General features: G+C 34.4%; 1 protein-coding gene across 3 annotated transcripts in view; it reads left to right on the top strand.

Moving 5' to 3' along the window:
• LRBA (LPS responsive beige-like anchor protein) overlaps positions 1–21936 on the top strand; it is a 750846-nt gene that overhangs the window by 659814 nt on the left and 69096 nt on the right. For all 3 annotated transcript variants that reach the window (XM_068542607.1, XM_068542608.1, XM_068542606.1), the window contains exon 48: positions 15740–15907. In XM_068542607.1, the coding sequence (XP_068398708.1) occupies positions 15740–15907 (168 nt within the window). The remainder of the gene's footprint in view (positions 1–15739; positions 15908–21936) is intronic.

The raw sequence follows: 21936 nt of genomic DNA, 5'->3' as shown, positions 1-21936 counted from the left end.
TGAGTTTGACGGACCACTCACTTTCCTTGTGTTGCTTTAAATCCTTTTAAATAGCACATAGTGGCCTTTTAAATAATACACTACATATATCTTAGTCTGTGCCTTTTTAGTATTGCTGCTTCTAAAATTATAGAAAATAGCCAAAGATAAAGTTTAGGCTTTATCATAAATCTGCTTATGTTCCCTTTGTTGATATTAAAATCATTGGCAGTATCTGTAAGTGGAATATTCTTCATAAGAGAAATGTGAAAGAATTAGCTAAAACATTTGGATAGACACTTGCCCCTCTCTTTGTGCTTTTTATTGGAATGCATGGCTAAAAATGGTTTAGGGTATAAGCAAATTTTGATTCTAGATGCTGAGCTCCTAATAGCTTTTAAATTTATACAGTTTTTGTTTAGCTGTCAAAACATTTAATTATATGATACCCAAAGGTGTAAAGCTGTCAAATAAATCCGAGTTTAGGCATAAACATTTGCTAAGTTACATGTGCTACTACACCATAGTTGCTCCTGGGCAGCTTGTGAACCTGTTTAAGGGGGAGGGGTGTGTCTAGGAACATTAACTCAGCAGGTACAGAACAACATTGGCCCAATGAATTGATGATTACTTGTAAAACAGCAGGTAGTAATTCGCCCAGTCTTTGTAATTCCCCTCTTTGTAAAATAAAGCAGACTAGAGAGTGTGGTGGATTCTTTGGCTCAATTTGCACTGTAAGAAAGCTGTCTTTTTGCAAAAATATGTATTCTTTCTTTCCTTGACTTAACATTATTCTTTTTTTGTTTTCTCTTCAAAAGCAAATGTACACCATTTGTACTTTATATCCTTCTCCCCTACTCAGGGGTCTCTTTTATAGGAATAATAATCCCAATGGATTTTATAAAGGAAGTATTGACACTGATCAACGATTATTATAAATTTAAAGTTTTCTGTGTAAAACATTTTTTCCAGCTTTATTGAGTATGATTGACAAATAAAAAATGTATATATTTAAGATGTACATGTGATGGAAAATATTTTTAGAGAAAGAAAAATTTTTAATTTTTTAAAATTATTCTTATCTAGTTATTTCATAAATAACAATTTTTGGTATTTGATGACATTATTTGGAGGTAGATTGTTAGCATTAATACTAATGCAGACTTCACTAATGCCAAATTCACTGAGAGGTTGGGGAGTAAAGTAAATTAGTTCTACTTTGAAGCTTTTATTTTCTTCCCCTTTCAAAATGAATGGGAAAGCCCTTGAATGAAAGCTGCTTTTCATTAGTGCTACCAAATGCCTACTTGAAAGAGTTGAGTTCTAACTGAACACCCACACAAGAGAAAGGGAAAGCTTCCTTTTTCTACTGGAGGACCATCAGCTAAATAGCTCTTGGCTTCTCTTTTCCAATCAGGTGGTTTCACATCAGAGTTAATTACTCCAGTCATTTATTCTAATCACCCTCCTCTTATGGCTAGCTGCATTCTGTCATGGGGTGGCATCGTTTGAAGCCAGTTAAGTTTGAAAACCACTGCAGGGTACTTGAGACTCATTAGTGAGGCCTATCCATGCCTGGCTTTGGATTTGCTCCCTGATTAACTCTGGATCTCTCTGCCTTGCTCCCTCCTCCCGCCATCCACCAGCCCCCACTCGTCAATGCAGTTGCTCTAAAGAGGAATGTTTCAATTAACTCTTGCCTTGCTGTTTGTCTTTTCACCTACATATTTAAGAAAAATTTAAATGCTTACATTGCTAATAATATATTTGATAGATTTTGACCTTATAACTGCATCCTTTGAGTTGAATTTAACTGAAACTGTAGATATTCTATAAAGAAGAGTTATAATTTTGAACAACAAGGGAGGAAAATGGTGGTCTTTCAGAATGAATGCATCTATGTCTCGATCCAATTCTCCTAACCTAATAAAGGTAGTGGTTCCAACTCTGGTTTTATAGTACTCTAGTGTGTCTTACCAGCTTATAGAAAAGGTCCCCTGAAAAGCTTAAAAAAAGTCTCAAAACAGTTTGATGTTTGACATTTTTATTATTATAGTAGTTTAATTTAAAAGTGTTTGCCAAGTGGCACATTTAAGAGATACAAAAATCACATAGACAAATACTATTTATGCTATACTTCTTGAAAAATAAAAGAAAAATGTGTAGTCAGTGCCCTGAGTAGATAGTTTGAGACAGTGTTATTGCATGAAAGTATTTAAAACATTTTCTAAAAATTAACAAAAACATGTATCGAATTTGGTAGTTAATTGAAAGTGTTTATTTAAATAGGAAATAAGAGAAATTTTCTCCTTTCTTTTTGCACGGTAGTTTGATTTAAGGAAATCAAATAGTTTATGTGTCAAAACAAAATATGATACACATTAAAATATATGAAATCACATTTTTTAAGTTGCTAATGTTTAGCAGAATGAACTCTTATTGTTAATTCTCAGAGCAAAGTAGTTTAATGGATTGCTTCTTTATTGAGGGTCTTTGGACTTAGCAATTAACAAATATGTTGGTATTCTCTGTCTTGCTCTAAAGGCTGATTTTTAAAATTCGATTTTTAAAATCTCCTAATGAATATACAGTTAAATTAGTGAAAAAGAGGCCTAGAATATAATTTCTTATTTACCTCTATAAATATTTATTGAGTGTTTACTGTGTGCTCAGTTCCAAGAATGAGATATAATCTCTGCCTTCTAGGAATTCAGCTACTAGTGAGCAAGGTAGAAGAATAAACTATAATACAAGGTGAAAGTGTTAGTTTTGAAAGGCAGGTGTAAAAGTGAAAACCAGTTGAAAGAACAATAAAATCTGTAAATAAAGCCTTCGGGTTGACATGGCACATCAGATTTAGTGTATACTCAGCAATACTTAATACTAGTGTCACCAAATGGTATATGTGAAACCCATTAAAAATAATTCTTGGTATGAAATGGTTTCATATTTTTAGAAGTTTCCTAATGCAGCTTTGGCATATACCATTCTATTTCAGAATTTTTCAAAAAGATGTGTACTGACATGGCTTCAGGAGTCAGATTTGGGTTCTGACATTTACTAGCTGTGTGATATTAGTCTATTTACTTAGCATTCTTAGCCTCATTTGTAAAACAATTTTTTTAAATGTAGTGCTTATCTCATAAGATTACTGTGAAGATTAAAGATAATAATCCATGTAAGACATTTAGCGTAAAACCGGGCACATTATACGCAGTCACTAAATGTTAAGTGCCGATGTTATTGTTATTATAGTGTTGTTTAGTTGGTCAGTGAATTTCTTCCAGGTTGACCTTCAGATGCATTTTCCTTGCATAGTATGTTGTCTTTCTAGAGGCTTTGTCAAGGTTATGAATGACTTTATTTGCATCCATCTTCCTGACATTGTTCAAGAGAAAATAAAATATGAAAGATGATACTGTAATATCCACTTCACTTTTTCTTCTTTCCATGTAATCAGCCTACCTTAAATTTGATTGTATGGTTAGCAAACTGTAGACAAATCATTTGTAATGGCTTGTAATGACAGAAATTCTGCACATTTTCTGAAACTCTGCCAAATTAGCACAGTATCAACTGGATAAAGTTTCTATGGTCAATTTCATGCTTCTTATACAACGCTTTAAGATCTTAGTCCCTCAGCATAGATGCTGAATTGTGCTAAATCACAAGAATTTCTTAAATGCCATTCATTCATTCAACAGACGTTTATTTAGGGGCCTGCTGGGTAATTGGGTCTGTGATCACAAAATTGGAAGAATATGACACCTGCCCTTTGGGGCTGTCATTACGAAGATCAAACAGACATGGCAGTAACTAATTAAGGAAATAGATTAAGTGATGTGTTTATTTATTCATTCAACAAATATTTTGTGAATGCCTACTACTTATTAGTCTTTGGGAATATAGCAATGAGAAAGACAGCATAGTGTCTACCCTTTTGCACCATTTTGTTTAGTGAGGGAGATGGATAATAAATAAGAAACTAAACAAATAAATATGTAACTTGTGATAATATATAACAAAAAATATAATACTTGTGGCATGTACCATTAAGGAAAATCTCAGGCTACCATTAAAGCATTCAATAATTTATTCGTTTGTGTGTATATACTTTTTTTAATATTAATTTTTATTGAGATATAATTGACATATAACATTATATTACTTTCAGTTGTACAACAAAATGATTCAATATTTGCATATTTGTGAAATGATCACAAGTCTAGTCAACAGTTGTCACCATGCATAGTTATAATTGGTTTTTTTTAACTCCGAAACGGAAAGGAAATGCCTTATGTTGCTTCCTTGGGAAGGTTGGGCAAGGCTTAACCGAGGAAGCTACACTTGATCTTAGTCTTTAAGAATGAGTAGTAGTTTGCCAGGGAGGGAGCAAGATGACAGAAAGGGCATTACAGAGATACAAAGCAGTGTGAACAAAGATCTTGATGTTATTACAGTACAGTACACACCCTCAACTTAACTCAGGAGGTGGCGTGCAGTATGTGTGTAAAGAGAGCTGTGAGTGACACCTGTGGAGGGAGAAGACTGGAGGCATATTATATGAACATTCCTTAGTGTCTTGTAAGTCAGATGGGCTTTTTCTTTGGGGTAGTGGTGCCCAAAACGTGGTTGCCAGACCAGGAGCTTCAGTCTTACCTGAGGACTTGTTAAAAAGGCAAATCTTGGGCTCAGCTCCAGACCTACAGAAACAGAAACTCTCTGGGTGGGAGCCCAGCAATCTGTGTTTTAACAAGTCCTCCAGGTGATCTTAGTGGCTGTTCAAGTTGGATATCCACTGCTTTAGAGAAAGGAGAACCATTGAAAAGTTTTAAGGAGAGTCATGAATTGGTCAGGTTTTAGATAGGAATTGAATGGAGGGAGGGGATTTTAGAGAGAAAGAGAACAGTTTGGATAGTATTAGAATAATTGAGCCAAAAAATAATGAAGCATGGAATCAAACATAGTCATAGTGGAAGGAAAAGAAAGAATGAATTGGAAAGATACTTCGGAGGCTTATTTTCTTAGTAGATAATATTTTGGAGGGAGAGGAAAAAGGAGCAGCCAAGATGACTGCCCCGTTTCTGAATTGGCTGAGTGGATGAAGGTCTCCTTCCATAATCAGAAAAGCAAGCAAGAAAGCAAGTTTAAGAGGAAAAATTCTTCATTATTTTTTTGATATATTAGGTTTGAGTTACCTGAGGCAGAGCAAAAGAAGTAGTCTAATTTGACATTTTGGACTTGAAACTCTGGAGATGGTCATAATAGTCGGTTGAGGTAGCTGAAGTCTGGCTCATCTGGTCTGAGTTATATTAGAAACAAGGGCCTGGGACTGAGTTGCGAGGAGAACGAACACTGAAGATGTCGACAGAGGAAAAAGACCTTCCATTAAAAAGTGAGAAGGAGAATCAGAAATGCAGAAAGAAAATCTGGAGGGACGTTAGCAAGGAAGCTTAGAGAAGATAGAGTTAGAACCATAAATGCCGTAATGCAGAGAGGGGAAGTGTTAAGCATCCATAGGTTTCAGACAGATGGAGGTGGTCATCTTAGCAAAAACATTTTCGGTGGTGTAACTGTAATAGAAAGATGAGAGATTAGTTAAGAAGTGAAAGTGAGGTAAGGAAGCATAAATAACGAATTTACTTGAATCTCTCAAAAGGTTTAGATTGTTGATCTCATATTGCCTGTGTATTCATAACTACATAAAAATAATCAAACAAGACTGACCCTATTTACTAGTCATTATCACATTGATAATTTCGAAAGAATCAGACCTACAATTTAGAGAATCATAGACTGTTATTATAGATGTTATGGGATTTCTAAGAGTGGGCAAACAGGCTAGTTTCATGTGCTGCCAAAATGAGGTGATTTTTATGAGGTTTATGAATGCATCCGTGTTGTCTACAGGTTTCATGTACCTGACTTTCATCAAACGTTGTGTTTCCTATACTAAATCGTAGTCTGTGGCTATATGTTAGTTCTTAAAGTACGTAGCTGATACAGCTGAGTAGATAATATGTAAGAATTCTAACCAAGGACTTTTAAGGATTGAGAGTTTACAGATGATATCATAATTGGTAAAATTAGCCCTTTACCTTTGTTGTTAGAGGAGTCATAGTGCCATGTTTTGAATGCTGCCACATTTCTTCAGATATTTGTAAATGGCTGAAGAATATACATTGCAGAATATTGTGTCTGTTTAACAAGTGAAGATGTTATATTTCTGCTCTCATGTCCTAAGATATAGCCGTTCTTCATGGCACTGAGAATTGTAATGACCACTTCAAAATTGCATCAAAGGTCACTTTATAGTCTGCTGCAGGTGTTTCGTGCTTTGTAAGGTTTATCTTTATTTTCAGCAGGAGAAGCTGTATATTTTAAAGTGTTAAATATTGCTAATCCCTGAATTCTATCTTTTATAAAAATACTGTAAAAATCTGAATGCAGATTCAGTATTTGGAACTGAATAAAGCTTTACTGCCCAATGTTTTAACCACTAGTCATGTGTGACTATTGATCACTTGAAATGTGGCTAGTCTGAGTTGAGATGTACTGTATGTTGTAAGTGTAAAATATATACCAGATTTCTAAGATATAATACAAAATAACTTAATATTGATTATATGTTTAAATGATATTTTTGATTATACTACATTAAAATTAATTTTTCCTATTTTTAAAAATGTGGCTACTAGAACATTTTAAACTCCATATTTGGCTTGCATTATATTCCTACTGGGCATCACTGGTATAAAGTCTGGTGATTATTTTTTACCCAGAATTTTTTGGCTTAGAAATCTCAGTATTGAACATGAACATATTTTAATATTGAAACAGTATACAAACTTCTGTTATAGTTATCAGACTTAGATACAAGAAAGGCTTAGGGTTAATTCAAATCTATAAAAGAAAGTTCAAAATATATTTTTTTAAAGATTTAATTTTATTTATTTTTGCCTGCGTTGGGTCTTAGTTGCTGCGTGCGGGCTTTCTCTAGTTGGCGGCGAGCGGGGGCTTCTCTTTGTTGCGGTGCGCTGGCTTCTGCTCCTTGCGGTGGCTTCTCTTGTTGTGGAGCACGGGCTGTAGACACACAGGCTCGGTAGTTGTGGCACGCGGGCTCTAGAGCACAGGCTCAGTAGTTGTGGCGCACGGGCTTAGTTGCTTCGTGGCATGTGGGGTCTTCCCGGACCAGGGATCGAACCTGTAGTCCCCTGCATTGGCAGGCGGATTCTTATCCACTGCGCCACCAGGCAAGTCCCTAAAGTTCAAAATATTAATGCTAAGTTCAAAACTGAATTAATCTTTTACCATGTAAACTCTTCCTTATCCAGTATAATCAAGGTCCAAACTTGAAATCTGGGTGTCATCCTTCCCCTCTCACATTGGTAATCAGTTGGTGGTATAAGTAATAACATATCTTAAATCTTTCTGAAATCTGTCCCCTCTTCTTCATTCCCACTGCTTCTTTCTTGATTGGGGTTCTCAGTGCCTCTCACATAAGCTATTGTAATCATCTTAGAGATGACTTTGCCTCCCTACCCTCTCTCCAAAGGAATATCTGATCTCCTTAGCCCTAGAATCTAGCATAGAACAGAACTTATAGTAAGCACTCAATAAAGGTTTGTTGATTGAATGGATGACAGAGCTGCTGATATTAATCAAAAGTTGCAGAATGAAAAAAGACTTTTAGCCCTACGTAATATACATATATACAATTGGGCACACAAAGTAAGTGCAGATGTAATTCTCTGGCTGAACTTGTCAGTGCTTTAAAACTGACATTTGTTGTCATATTGTTCAACAATATGAATGCATATTCAACATTTGCATTCATATTCTTTAGTTCAAGTTTTTCTTTATTGGTTATTCTTGGAAGTGGTGATATAATAAGCGTTCTATTTTGCCAAGGATTTTGATTTGCCAACGTAAATTTGTGGCAGTCAGTCCAGAGAATCATTGGTGCCATGAAGACAGCTCCTTGTTTTTATCTGGAGTCCCTGTGGGATTAAACTACATCTGGCAATAAGTAGGGATGCTGGTCTGGGCATCTTCAAAGGCAAGAGACTGCTAGTATTTATCAGATCTATGTGGATAAGCAAATGGGAAGGGATTAAATTTTTTTGGTTTTGTTTTCCTTCTTTTAATAACTGACTATAAAATTAAAACTTCCAGAAGTTCATACAGCAAATTAATACATTTTTCTACAGTTGTTGAAGAGGAAACCTGTTCTTTTTTTCTATACCTAGGCAGATAACTAAGAATTTTAGATTAGTATTTTATTTACTTAAGCATATATTTTTTATAACTACTTTATCTCAGAGAGCATAACAGCAGTATACAATGCTCAAAATTAATTTTCTATGGATACTTTACTAATTCTTTTTAAAGGGTTGAGCATTTAGTACCGTGGTTTAAAACATTTTAACATCTGTGTGTATTTGGACATCATGATTGGCATTTGGAGGCTTCTCTTACCATTTATCTATGTGGGAAAGTTTATCCAGAATTTCTTTCTGAGGAAAATCTTGAATCTGTCTTAGGGAAGACCACTCCCCCTTCCAAGTGAAGGTGAGCTTGCCTTCCATAGAGACTTGTTTCTGTCTTTCCTTTCACATTTTTAAGAGATTATTAGTCCTGTGACTCAGTTTAGCTGTTGTTGAAGCATGTGGCTCTACATTTACTGACAAAATAAAATGGCTGCATTCCAGGTACTTGTCATGGAACGTAATCTAGAATTTACCATTCCAAGCCTCACCTAAGAGAAAGTGTTTATGCAGGATTGCCTGAAGAATATGTAGTCTCTTCATTTGTCCATACTCTAAATCTATCCCAGGATTAAGTCAGTCCCTCCGAGAGTCACATACCTGGATTCCATCATATTGCCAAGGGAGGAATTTCTTATCTTAGGAATAGAAATAATGTGTTTTTCTAGGCCATCTGGTTTGTTTTTACATTATAGTCACTTTTGACTCTTGTAAGTGTTCGTGTTTCTTTCTTTATGTTGCCTGCTAGAAAGCTTAATGTCAAATACATTGCACACCTCTAACAAGTCTATAGAATTTCATGGCATAATTTTTATGTACTTCTTACCCATTTTTGCATTGTCTTACTTCTCTTATGTTAGATTTATTTTATCTTGATGCATATGCATCATATCTGTCCTTTAATTATAGTTGTTCTCTATCGTTCCTTATTAGATTTTTTTTAAAAGCTCCATCTCCCTATGTGTGTTACACTGTAACTAGTTTAACATATCTGTATATTGTGAATTCCTAGATTTTAGATTAAGAGTGACCTAAGGTTGAAATGTTAATTAAATGTTTTAATGTTCTGTAGCTCTAAAGAAAATAGTTGGATAAAATGTCAGCATGTAGGACTATTTTAAACATTAGAAAAAAATCATCTCTCTGAAAAGGAGGGTAATTGTGCAAGTTTGCCTAATCCTTTTGATCTTGGCACACAGCAATACAGACTTCAGTTGAGATTAAAACTATGAATTTCAAAGGAAACATGGCCTTCAGTGTGTAAAATATATAACAGCTGGTTGACTACTCCATTTAAAACGACACAATAACAATCGTAGACAGAATGAGTCTCCTGCCAAAAGATGCACGAGTGCTTGATGGTTATTATCAAGATATGATACTAACTCACACTTTTCTTTAGTAATAGTATAAATGTAGAAATGAACAGTGTGCTGCTGGCTCCAAAATCTCTCTTCTGCCCAACAGTTCAAGGGCAGTTTAGAAGTACAGAACTCCTTTAGTGATTTCTCTATCTGCCTTTCAGCCCGTACTTCAGTGTGTTGTTGACTAAATTTCATTTTTTTAAACTGTCAGATAACATTTTTATTCTTAGCATCCCACAATTTTTTCCTAAATCCTTGATCCTCCTTCTTTTCCCCCTTGACATTCATGAATTATTGTTCTTAATGTCACAGCTTCACACATAGTTAAACTTTTTTTTAAGCCCCCAAAGTTAAACTTTTCTTTGTAAATAATATAAAATTTGTTTAACATTTTTGTTCTATGTTTATATGAAGGTAAATATCTGAATTCAGAAGCATTTTTGTGATGTATTTGTAATCAGTATGGGAGAATGTTAAGCTCATGTTAGTAGATTATAGTTCATGAACTACTTCAGTATTTTCACTGTTGTGTTTCACCTGAACAAGTAATCCTTAAATAGGTTAATTAATGCATTTTTTTAAAAAAACGGGGATTAATGTGGATTTGTCATGTCTGGAAAAATCCCATTTGGAAAGCATATTTACATTTTGAATTTGTATCTGTCCAATATGAAAAAAACAATTTTTCTCTGACCTTTGTTTCTCGAAGAATTTGATATAACGGCAATTTTTCTTTTCTATTTTTTCAATCTATTTCAAAAAAGGAAATTATAGGTAAATTAAAAATTTGCTGAGGTTACTTGGATTCATCACAAATTCAGAGCCAGCATTTAAGGAGTTAATGTATCTTATTAGGGGGACAGGAAATCTGGCAACTATTGCAGAAACTAGACCTAATGGTGCACACAAACAATTTGTCAGTCTTCTTAAATGTGAATAGCTTTCCGCAAAGTGGCTGCTTTTGCTTTGTTTGAACAGGCTAAACTTTTCCTTTTTGGACTTTAAATCTTAGAAGTGAAATGTGATCCACATATTCAATCAAAATCATTTAATTCAAAGCATATTTTGATTGGAACAAAGTTGACATGGAAAGAAACTCTAGAATAAAAAAGTTGAAAGGACTTTATATCATATATTTAGCAGGAAAATTTGAAACAGTTCTAATTAGGCTGAAAAAAACAGCTTTCTTCAATGTAAATTACAAAGGTCATATATCAATGTTAAGGAAACATTACCACTAGTGTTTGAAATCCAGCATATGCAAACATAACAGACCAGTTCATTTTAAATCTGTGTGTGTGTGTGTGTGTGTGTGTGTGTGTGTGTTATAAGAAGGCCTTATTACATGTTTTTAAAATGAAAAATACTTAAAATTCCAAGTTTATAATATTATATATAACATTTTTGCCAATCCAAACATTAACTCCTTTGAAACTTATTACTATCTACACTCAAATGAATTAAGACTCTTAATTATATGTACAAAAAGTTACAAAACGAGTTTTTATAGTTTCTTCCATTAAAATATGATTAAATACATCTTATAATTAAATGCATATCAAGTCAAGAGGATTAGTCAGTGATTTTTCTTATTTGAAGCTTATAGCTATGGCATTTTGTATCTTGGAATTGAACTGGACCTTCTCAAAGCCTGGGAATGGAAGTAGTAGTATGGGGTGCAGAAGCCTATTTCTTTCTGGTTATATAATTATTTCTGTACTTAAAAGTTTGTCAATAATATTTGATTTATTTATTTGATTTTTTGTAAAAATTATTTATCCTATAGATTTCAATAGCTTTTATTTAGTTGCTTTTTAAAAATGGCATGGTATGAGAAGATTTAGCAAAAGTGTAACTAAATATTAGCATCAATCTGGGAATTACAAGTATGAGAAACACAAATAATACACAATTAAGGTTTCCTGGTCTTGAGGTAAACAATTATCTAATAATTTCTTTTGTTAATTGAAATTAGTTTTCTTGATTTTATGTAATTTTTACATTAGAGGAAATATGATTTTTTGAAGATACAAGGAAATTGCTAGAGTATTTCTAAAGCATGCATAGATTACTGAACACATGATTAATGCTTTTTATTTTACAATTTTTATTCTCAAATAGCTTAGAACTTCTTGGAAGAAGCAAACGATTTCTACATGTTATCATATTATTTGACTCCACTATAAGAGGCAACAATAATTTTATATAACATTTTTTATTAATAAATAATTCATTTCCTTAATGGGTTAGTTTCAGGAAGACGTAGATTGCGATCTTTCAATGAGATTTATTGTTAGACACATATTCATATATGTTATAATTATTTCTGACACAGGGCTACACAAATGAGTTATTTATGAATAATTTACTATTTTCTTTATAATATTAAACCTTTAATTTGTTGATGTTCTGCATGTGGGCCAAACAAATGAAAGTTACTAATAAGTGTTTGTATTTGACATCTGTATACTGTACTTTTTAGCATATCTCAAGTGTTTTAGTCTCTGCTTAATAGATCTCATTAAAAAAACAGATATCAGCCCCAAGACAGTTTGTCAAGACTAATATGGGTCCCCCTGGATTGGATTGACAATTCGTGCGAGGCTTCATATGATTGTCTTTTCGTAGTCTTATTTGAACCTTAACAGTTGAACGTTAGTCACTGATTTATTTTGTAATAACTCAGATGAGTTGAATATTATTGTATTGTGTTGGACATTTTAGTGGATTTTCTTTTTTACAAATTTTACTCAGAGCACACATTGGATGTAAATGATGTATCTAGCCTGCTAGGGGAGTACTAACAATTGATTGGTTAGGTTTGATAGCAGCATGGGAAGAATGTTTCTATCCCCTAGCTGCAAACCGTATTTAACTCCAGTCCTAATGAGGACTGTCTGTCCTAAAGGCTTTGAAAAATCTCAGATGCTTAGCATTCCACTGGCATGTTTTTATTTTTTTGTGACTGAAAATGTGCATATAAATAAGTATTTATATAAAGAGTATTTTTTAAAATCTTAACGTATGAAAGGGGAATTAAAGAATTTTTAATTTATGTTTTTGAATCTCAAAAACAGAAGTTATAAAATGTATTCCCAGGGTTTTCCATTTTGAATTATTTGTATTTTTTTTTACCGTCAATAATTTCCTGCAGCTTGTTCTTACCTCTTCCGTCTAGTCTTTAGTAAGTGCATTTGTTTATTATCATATATATACTTTCGGTTAGGCAATTGCCATTCACTGGTATCAAAACGATGTTAAAGTCCTGAACTGGCTTTGTATTAAATGATTTTTAAACTTTTGGCAATTCCTGTATATCCATGGCAGTTGTTCTTGTGGGTCCCTTTTTAAAGCTCTGATATATTGCAAGAAATGATTGAAGACTGCTGAGATTTTTAGTTTAGTTTTTTAGAATGTATTTAAAGTTTATTCCTTAAAGTAACATGTTTATCAACCTCTGGAAGAGATTTTGCCAATAATTCGGTGAATTACTGGTCAACCCCTTAAGGACTGACCAAGTGTAACAGGGTAAGGGGAGGGATGAACCATGGCACTATGGTGACTTCTGCACGCGTGCTTGTGGCATAATGTGAGCATCGTGTCTGTCATTTCAGCATTTTTGCTTAACATTTTGATGTGGTGTCAAGATGTAAAGGTTTAAGCATCTAAATCTAACCAACTTCACCATTTTGAATGTGCATAAAGAAGTAATCAACATTAGGAAGACTCACAATTCTTTGTTTGATGACACAAAATAAAATTGCCCTAGTTTTTAGAGCTTTAATATTGAGAAAATTCATTTGTACTTTGTCATTTGCTGAGCCTTCTGGAATTTTATAGTCTCAAATCACAATACCACGGACACTCAGGAGACTCCTGACTGTTTTATCTTATTAAACAATTTTGAAATCATTAATTGTTAATTAGCTTAGATGCAGGGTTTCTTTTTATCATTTCAATAGTGTGTGTGTATATGAACTAAACGTTTTGTATTTAAACTACTGGCGAGAGTATTATTTACATAAATAAGTGTAGGTCCTTTCTTAAGAGTATATACTGTGAGTTTGCTTCATATAGTCACACATTTTTGTAGACCCAGAGATATTACATGCTAATCTATTATAGTAGAGCTTTTCAGCTGTTTATTAACTCAGATTCTGAACAACTAAAAAGAATGTAAGCTCAAAGATATGTATAGGTCCTTCCCTGATTGAAAGTTCTAATTAAGTGAATTGGAGAAAATTAACTGAAATTAGCTGTCAGAAAGTCACATTTAAATGAGTGATGAGCTAGTCTGGCAGTAAACATTTAAATGATATAAATTGCCATTTAAGTGTATGGTTTAATGTTTGTCATGCATTAATGTGACATGAGACTGCAGTGACAATCAAGCAGCTTGCTCTAATTTGAACATATTTAGGGCTTTTGTGTAGAGTGCGCTGCTCACAAATTAAGACAATTGCTGTTTTTATGTGTCTCTTTAAACATGTCCTCCAGCCCCACCCCCTCACCCCCATCACTACCCAAGACCTAAGTTAATGAAACAAACATATCATTTTTTGTGTGCAACTTGCATTAATAGTTCCTGGATTTTCAGATTAATTTTAAATCCATGTGCTTAAAATAGGACTTTCCTGAAAGTTATTACAAGCCCTTCTCTTCTTATTTCAAATAAAATATGAAGCAGTTTTGTGCTCTCTTAGCTGTTTACTAAATTTATAAATATAATGAGTTTTTATAAGAGATGTTTTAAACAGTGACTTTTACAATTGAAACTAAATAAATATTTTTAAGGCATATTTCAATTCAGGTATACTTTGGAATATGAGAATTGCCTAGAGTTTTATTTATAGAATTATTTTTTATACTTTATGATATGTGATATATTATGAAGCCATGTTAAATATTATTAGTTAAAGGAAATATATGATTTGAATTTAGCCATAAACAATTTTCTTCTTCATAGGCAGTTGTTTTAACAAAGCACATATCTACACAAGCGTACACCTGTGAACTAATAGGAACGTCTTTTGTCACGAGATGATTTATATCTCATTGGTTGCTTGCTATAGAAGTTAGTCAATTTTGTTTTAAAACCAACAGATTTCTTTTTATAATATTGAAAACGTAGCAGCAAGCCACACCAAAAATACATCACAGTCATACACTTATGACTCTAAAAATAAGAATTTCAGTGAGATACATTACCTGATACAACTTGGTAAGCTTCAAATTAAGCTTCACAGTTTGAGTTTGTGATTTGAGTAACATTATTTATTGATAGACTAGTCCATAATGCTAAGCTTTTATGTTGGAATAATTTTTAACAACATTAAATAAGTTTGAATACTTTTCTAAAAATAAGAAGTCTCTGCTCATTAAAACTCTTTAGGATTTTTAACGTTATTAAGTTCAGCAAACATTTATTGGTACCTACTGTGTTTTAGGTACAGTGCTTGGAACTGGGAATGTCATGATGAATTGGAAGTGGATCTTGAACCCAGCATTTCTATTGAAAACTTGATTATGTTCATTCATTATTTATTGGACACTTATGTTAATAGCATCAAATATTTGGTCTGATTTGATACTAGTACCTAGAATAATAATTCAGTAATTATAAGTATCCCTCCCAAGATCTAATTTGTTGTCATAAAAACTCAGTTGAAATAACTAAATAATTTGGTTACAGCTGTTACAGTAGACAAACTGTTTTAATTCTAGAAAAATTATAAATATTTCAAGTGAATAGTCAATGTTTAATATTTTCACATTTGCTGTCCCAAAGTAACCTTTACATTGTATGACCTCCTTTCTTTGAAACGTAAGTTGAGTATCTGTCAGGCCCTGAGTTACGAACGTGACCGAGACAGACCCAGCCCTGGTCCTCCAGTGCTCACAGTACAAGTAGACTAATACTGAAATCTAAGCAGTCGATTGTAGTTCAGTGTGACACGTGCTGCAAAGTCTCTGTAAAAAGGGAGGACAAATTCTGGTGGAAAATAGGACATCAGAATAAGTCTGTTCACAGTCAATTTAGAGGTAAACTTTACTGCTTGTTCTAAATTCCTCTATATATTTTAAAAACAGAATTCAGCATAATAATAAGATCTACACCTTTTTTTTCAGGCTTTGGAGAGTGAATTTGTTTCCTGCCAGCTTCACCAATGGATTGATCTCATTTTTGGCTATAAACAGCAAGGGCCGGAGGCTGTTCGAGCCCTCAATGTGTTCTATTACCTGACCTATGAAGGAGCTGTCAATCTGAATTCAATAACTGATCCTGTATTGAGAGAGGTAAGTTATCTGACTGGGTCTAACAGGTATCTCTAGACCAGAAGCTATTAGATCTCATCTTCCCCATGCTTTCATTTTACTGATAATGAAACTGAAGCCAGATGGGTAAAGTACCCTTAAGCAGCATAACCTTTAAGTTAGTGACCTAGCTGGGACTTGAACCCAGAACTTCCCTCCAACAAAATGTTTGACTCAATATAAGATGAGAACTTTTTCAATTTGAACCCATTAAGGGATCAATAATCATATTTCTAATTTTTATAACTTTGAAGGCTACTCACTAATTTAAAGAACTAGGAAAAGAATAATTCATTAAAGAAATAGGATTATAAGCATAAATCTATTTAAATGTGATAAAACACATATTTATATATGATACATAAGTACGTGTATAACCATACAGAAGTTAATAATAAGAATGAAGTCTGTAACTTTCCTACATCATCAGACTTGGTGTTGGACTGAGACTTGTTTTATCTTTGTCACTGATTTTCTTAAGTAAAACACTCAAAACATGGTTTTGACAAATACAATATTCACCAAAAACTCTGCATATAGCCTTGCTTTTTTTTTTAAGTATTTTAATTTAATTATACATCCTCCAGCTAACATACATCATATACAAAGATGTATGTATGTTCATGTAATTGAACAGATAACACCTTACACATCTGTACTATTTTAGAAGAGAACTTTATTAAAGAAACCAGGGAGTTTTGATTCATAGGGAAAGTTGTATATCACTGTAAAGGGAACATCGTTTGCAGTAAGTAAGATTTGTCGTTTTTCACCGTCACTTGATGTATTTCTTTATAATTCTACTTATGACCTGATCACGTTGACAGTATATGAAAGTACATATTTAAATATATTTGCTAACATATATTATCACCTGGTTTATGTGCTAGATAAAGAAGGTTAATACACAAACAAAAGCACTGTGCACTCGATGCACATTTATCTTAAATTGCACAGGTTTTGAATTGCTGTGTTTCAGTTTATTTTAGAACTGGATCAGGTGAACTCTAAAAGACTCTTCCAGTTTTTCAGTTCTTTGAAAATGTTCCTTTCAGGGGGCATTTTATTTTATTAGAGCCACAACTGACTGCATGACACAAAATATGCATAAGTTCCGTGTATGAAATTGAGGTTGGAGCAAACATGCAAATGGTGTTAACATAATTTCATTGTTAGAATAGAATTGAATAGGCCCATTTACTTTCTTTTTTACTGTTTTAACAATATTTGAACAGTGGTTCTATTAATGTCCATAATTACTTTTCAAATATACCACCTGGTTCTGTTTTTTTGGGTTCCCTTGTAGTAATTATCCCTATCTCTACTTAGCTTTTATATGCATGGAATCAATATAGATTTGATTTTGTCATGCGCTGTTTTACTTAACATACTAGCATATATTATTTTATGTTGCTATAAAATCTGTGTAGTTTTAATTTTGAAATTCCATAATATTCTGTAGAGTTGCTATGAAAATGTGCTTAATACCATTTCTCCCAATGTGGGATCCTATTTTTTTTTAAGACTTGTCTATTGGTGTGTCCAAGTCGATATAGTGATACTTTTCCCATCATTAAAGTTTGTGCAACATGTGGTTGATAAGGATGGCTCTCTGTATCTGTGTGATGCTGCTAGTTAAAAAGTGAAACATTCCATCAGCTGGATGTTTCCTCTATAGATCAGTCAGTATAATTGGCTCCTTGTTTTTACTCTGGATTGACCCACGCTGCTTCTCACACACATCAACGATTTACCAAAGGAGTTTACCATATACTGTTTACAGTACAATCTAAAAGAGCACTGTCCAATAGAACTTTCTGTAGTAATGGAAATGTCATTGTATCTGCACTGCCCAATACAGCAGCCACTAGTCACAGGTGGCCATTGTGCATTTGAAATGTGGCTGGCGTGACTGAGGAACTGAATGTTTAATTTTAGTTAATTTAAACAGCCACATATGGCTAGTGGATACCGCATTGGACAGGGGAAACTAGAAGACTGTTGTGTATCTTTGGTTACCAAAGATTTTCGAAATCCAGATTCTGGGCAGGTGGTCAGACAATGGGACAATAAATGTTTGTTAAATTAACTTGGTAGAATATTTGGAATTGGGCATAGTCCATTTAGGCATTAGATATGTAGTTGACATACATGTGTAAACCAAATTATATTTTTTCTTTCACTTAAAGTAACATGTCATGACTTCAAATATTGGGTTTTATTGTGGTAAATAAATATACAATTTACGATGTTAACCTCTTTTGAGGTATAATTCAGTGGCATTAAGTACATCCGCATTGTTATGCAACCATCACTACCGTCCATCTCCAGAATTTTCGTCTTTTCCAAACTGAAACTCTGTATGCATTATACAGTAACTCCTCATTCCTCCCTGCCCTCAGGCCTTGACAACCACCATTCTACTGTCTCTAGGAATCTGACTATTCTAGGTACCTCAGATAAGTGGAATTATACAATATTTGTCCTTTTGTATCTGGCTTATTTTATTAAGGTTCATCCATGTCGTAGCATGGGTCAGAATTTCCTTCCTTTTTAAGGCTGATTAGTATTTCATCGTATGTATATACCACATTTTGTTTATCCATTCATCTGTCAATGGATATTTTGGGTTGTTTCCACTTTTTAGCTATTGTGAACAATACTGCTATGAACATGGGTATATTAATACCTGTTTAAGGCCCTGCTTTCAAATCTTTGGGGTATATACTCAGAAGTAGAATTGATGGATTATATGGTAATTCTATTTTAACTTTTTGAGGAACTGCCATGCCAAGTAAGTTTTCAGTATTTATTTTTCATGATCAGCATTTGCTAAAGACTATTTAAAACTTTTGCTGTAAGTTTCTTTTCTTCCCCACATCTCCAAGTGGTTAATTATTAGCAAATTAAACTTTAACTGGAGAGCTTTCCAACTCATTGCACCCTCATTTTTTTTTTTTTTTTTGACTGCACTGGGTCTTCCTTGCTGCACACGGGCTTTCTCTAGTTGTGGTGAGCGGGGGCTACGGTTGCACGGGCTTCTCATTGCAGTGGCTTCTCTTGTTGCAGAGCACAGGCTCTAGGCATGTGGGCTTCAGTAGTTGCGGTGCGTGGGCTCAGTAGTTGTGGCTTGCTGGCTCTAGAGCACAGGCTCAGTTGTGGCACATGGGCTTAGTTGTCCCGCGGCATGTGGGATCTTCCCGGGCCAGGGATCAAACCTGTGTCCCCTGCATTGACAGGCAGATTCTTAACCACTGTGCCACCAGGGAAGTCCCACTCCCTAATTTATTTTTATATTATATGTTATATAAACGTGTATTATATATTAGATTCAGCATTCACTCAAAAAACATGGCCTATGATGTATGGTGGGTACTCAATGTTCTTGAAAGACTATCATTCATTACTTAGCATTATTCATATAAGTATACATATTTGCTTTCTGAATGTTATTGAAACAAATATGATCTTTTATCGTAGCCATTCCTTATTATAGTGCTGAATTTTGTGACACAATGCAGTGTGATACAGTAGAATACACAAACAAACAAATGTGGATTTGATTCCTGGCTCCAGTGCCAACTAGTGGTGTGACTTAGCTCTTCCTGAGACTCTGTATATGGAATTGGTATGATAACGGCCACCTCATGGAGAATTAACTGTTGTGTAATACATGAAAAGGCCTGCCATGGTACCTATCCCATCATAAGTACTCAGCAAGTGTTAGTTCCTTCCCTTATGTTGTTCCCTGTTAAACCTGTGGGTTAGAAAACACAGCTATGGAAAAGAATATGAATTACCGATTGCATCATAGAAAGAATCATAAAGTGTTAACACTAGAGAAGTTATTAGAGATTGTTTCTTAGAAGATTCATACAGAATTCATTGTAAAGTGAGGCAAGGAGAAAACAGAAAACAAGACTAGGTCATTAATTTTTTTCGACAACCTTTTACTAAACCTAAATTATGTAATAAGGTTAAAGAGTTGAAAGGCAAGTCCCTGCCCTCATCAGCTAGAGTTCATTGTCTAGTGGGGAAATATGGGTAAGTAAACAGTTATAATACTGTGATAAATTCAGTGTAGAGATAAGTACACTGCATGCATGCACAAGCGTGGAGAATAGGCACTAAACCTAGACTGCCAGAATCCAGCCATGTTTTTTGGGAAATGAGAGGCCGGAGCTGTAGATTGAAGGGTGAATAAGAACATTGGATAGAGTTGTGAGCAAAGGATAGCGACACAGAAGAAACTGTATGAGCCTCCTGCACAATGTGTGAAAGAGGTCATGGCTGGAGATTATGTTTGTGGAATGAGCCAAAAGTGATAAGGGGAAAGAGATAGACAGGAGCCAGAAAAAGTAATTTTAATGCCATGAAAAGTAATTTTAACTGCATTATAAGACAGTGGATTGAAGGTTGGAGGTTGGTGACATAACCACATGTGTGTTTTAGAATCTGTCTGAAAGAAGGCTGAACAAATAAGAACTGAAAAGTCCTCATTGGATTATTCTAAGAGTCATTAGAGGAGGAAGCTTAGATGGTAGAGGACTGTGCTGTGAATGGGAGGCGAACAAGTAAACACAGTGAGGAAAGGAGATGATGGAAGGGAGAACTTGTCACTGCTTTATTAAGATATAGTTCACATATGATACAATTCACCCACTTGAAGTATACAATACAGTAGTTTTGGTTTATTCATAGAGTTCTACAAGCATCACCACAGTCTAATTTTACAACATTTTGTCACCACAGAAAGAAACCCTGTACCCATTACCAGTCACTCTGAGGGAGATTTTTTTTTTTAAATGGATAGGTAATTGACCATGCTTCTGTGTTAATTGGAAATATCCAAAAAGAGAGAAGCACATGAAACATAGAAGAAAGAAAGCATGAAATAGACTGCCAAGCTCTATGAGGAAAAGGAAAGGAACAAAATCCAGAACATGGATAGATAAAGCACTGGACAGCGGGAGACAATACTGCCTTGTCTGGGGTTAGAGAGTGGAAGGTTAGCCTGGGGACTGGTGTAAGTAAATGTGCCTGAATGAGGTGGAAAGGCAACAAGATTATGAGGGTTTGTGCCAAAAGTGAGGTAATATTTGTGGAAATACCTGACATAGTGATAGGTGCTTAATTGATGCTCAATAATATGTAAATTATTATTTCCTTTACATGTTTTTCTCTGTTCTCAATAGTGGGAGAATAGATGTAGAAAAAAGTTGAATAGAGAAGGGGTGTGTGTGTGTGTGTGTGTGTGTGGATGTGTGTAATTATACATGTGGAGAGAGAGATGGGGTTTGGCCATGAGAGTATGGTGGAATATATAAAAAAGGATTGAGGGACTTCCCTGGTGGTCCAGTGGTTAAGAATCCACCTTTCAATGCAGGGGATGCAGGTTAGATCCCTCGTCAGGGAACTAAGATCCCACATGCCGTGGGGCAACTAAACCCGCGTGCTGCAACTACTGAGCCCACATGCTCTGGAGCCCACGCGTCACAACTAGAGAGAAGGCCGTGTGCCGCAACACAAGAGCCCACGTGCCGCAACCAAGACCTGGCACAGCCAAATAAATAAATAAATAAATATTTTTTAAAAAAGACAACTAGGAGCAACTGTAAAGGGATATAAAAGAAGATTTTTCTTTAAAAAAAAGAATTGAGAGTGGAAGGGTGGTTAATGAAATTGTTAAAGGGATATTGTTGAAATGGTGGATCTAGGCTGGTTTGGGTAAATAAGACAGGGCCTTATAAATTGGGAAGGTTTATTCTTTCATTAATTATTCATTCACTTATTCAACAAATATTCGTTTTGTTCAAGGTGCTGAAAATACAGAGATGAGCGAGAAAGTCAGTCCAAACCCCTTCCCTCATGGAGCTCACATTCCAATGAGGTGCACAGAAAATAAACAATAAAAACTAATTTCAGTTAGTGATGAGTGCTATAAAGAAAAAAGGCTGGGTTACAGAATACACAGTGACTTGGGAGTAGAACAGTCTTTCAGAGAGGTCAGA

This window comes from Eschrichtius robustus, chromosome 4, assembly GCF_028021215.1.
Source record: "Eschrichtius robustus isolate mEscRob2 chromosome 4, mEscRob2.pri, whole genome shotgun sequence".
Lineage (NCBI taxonomy): Eukaryota > Metazoa > Chordata > Mammalia > Artiodactyla > Eschrichtiidae > Eschrichtius > Eschrichtius robustus.
The sequence above is the reverse complement of the archived record's forward strand: the minus strand, read 5'-3'. Positions and strand labels throughout refer to the sequence as shown.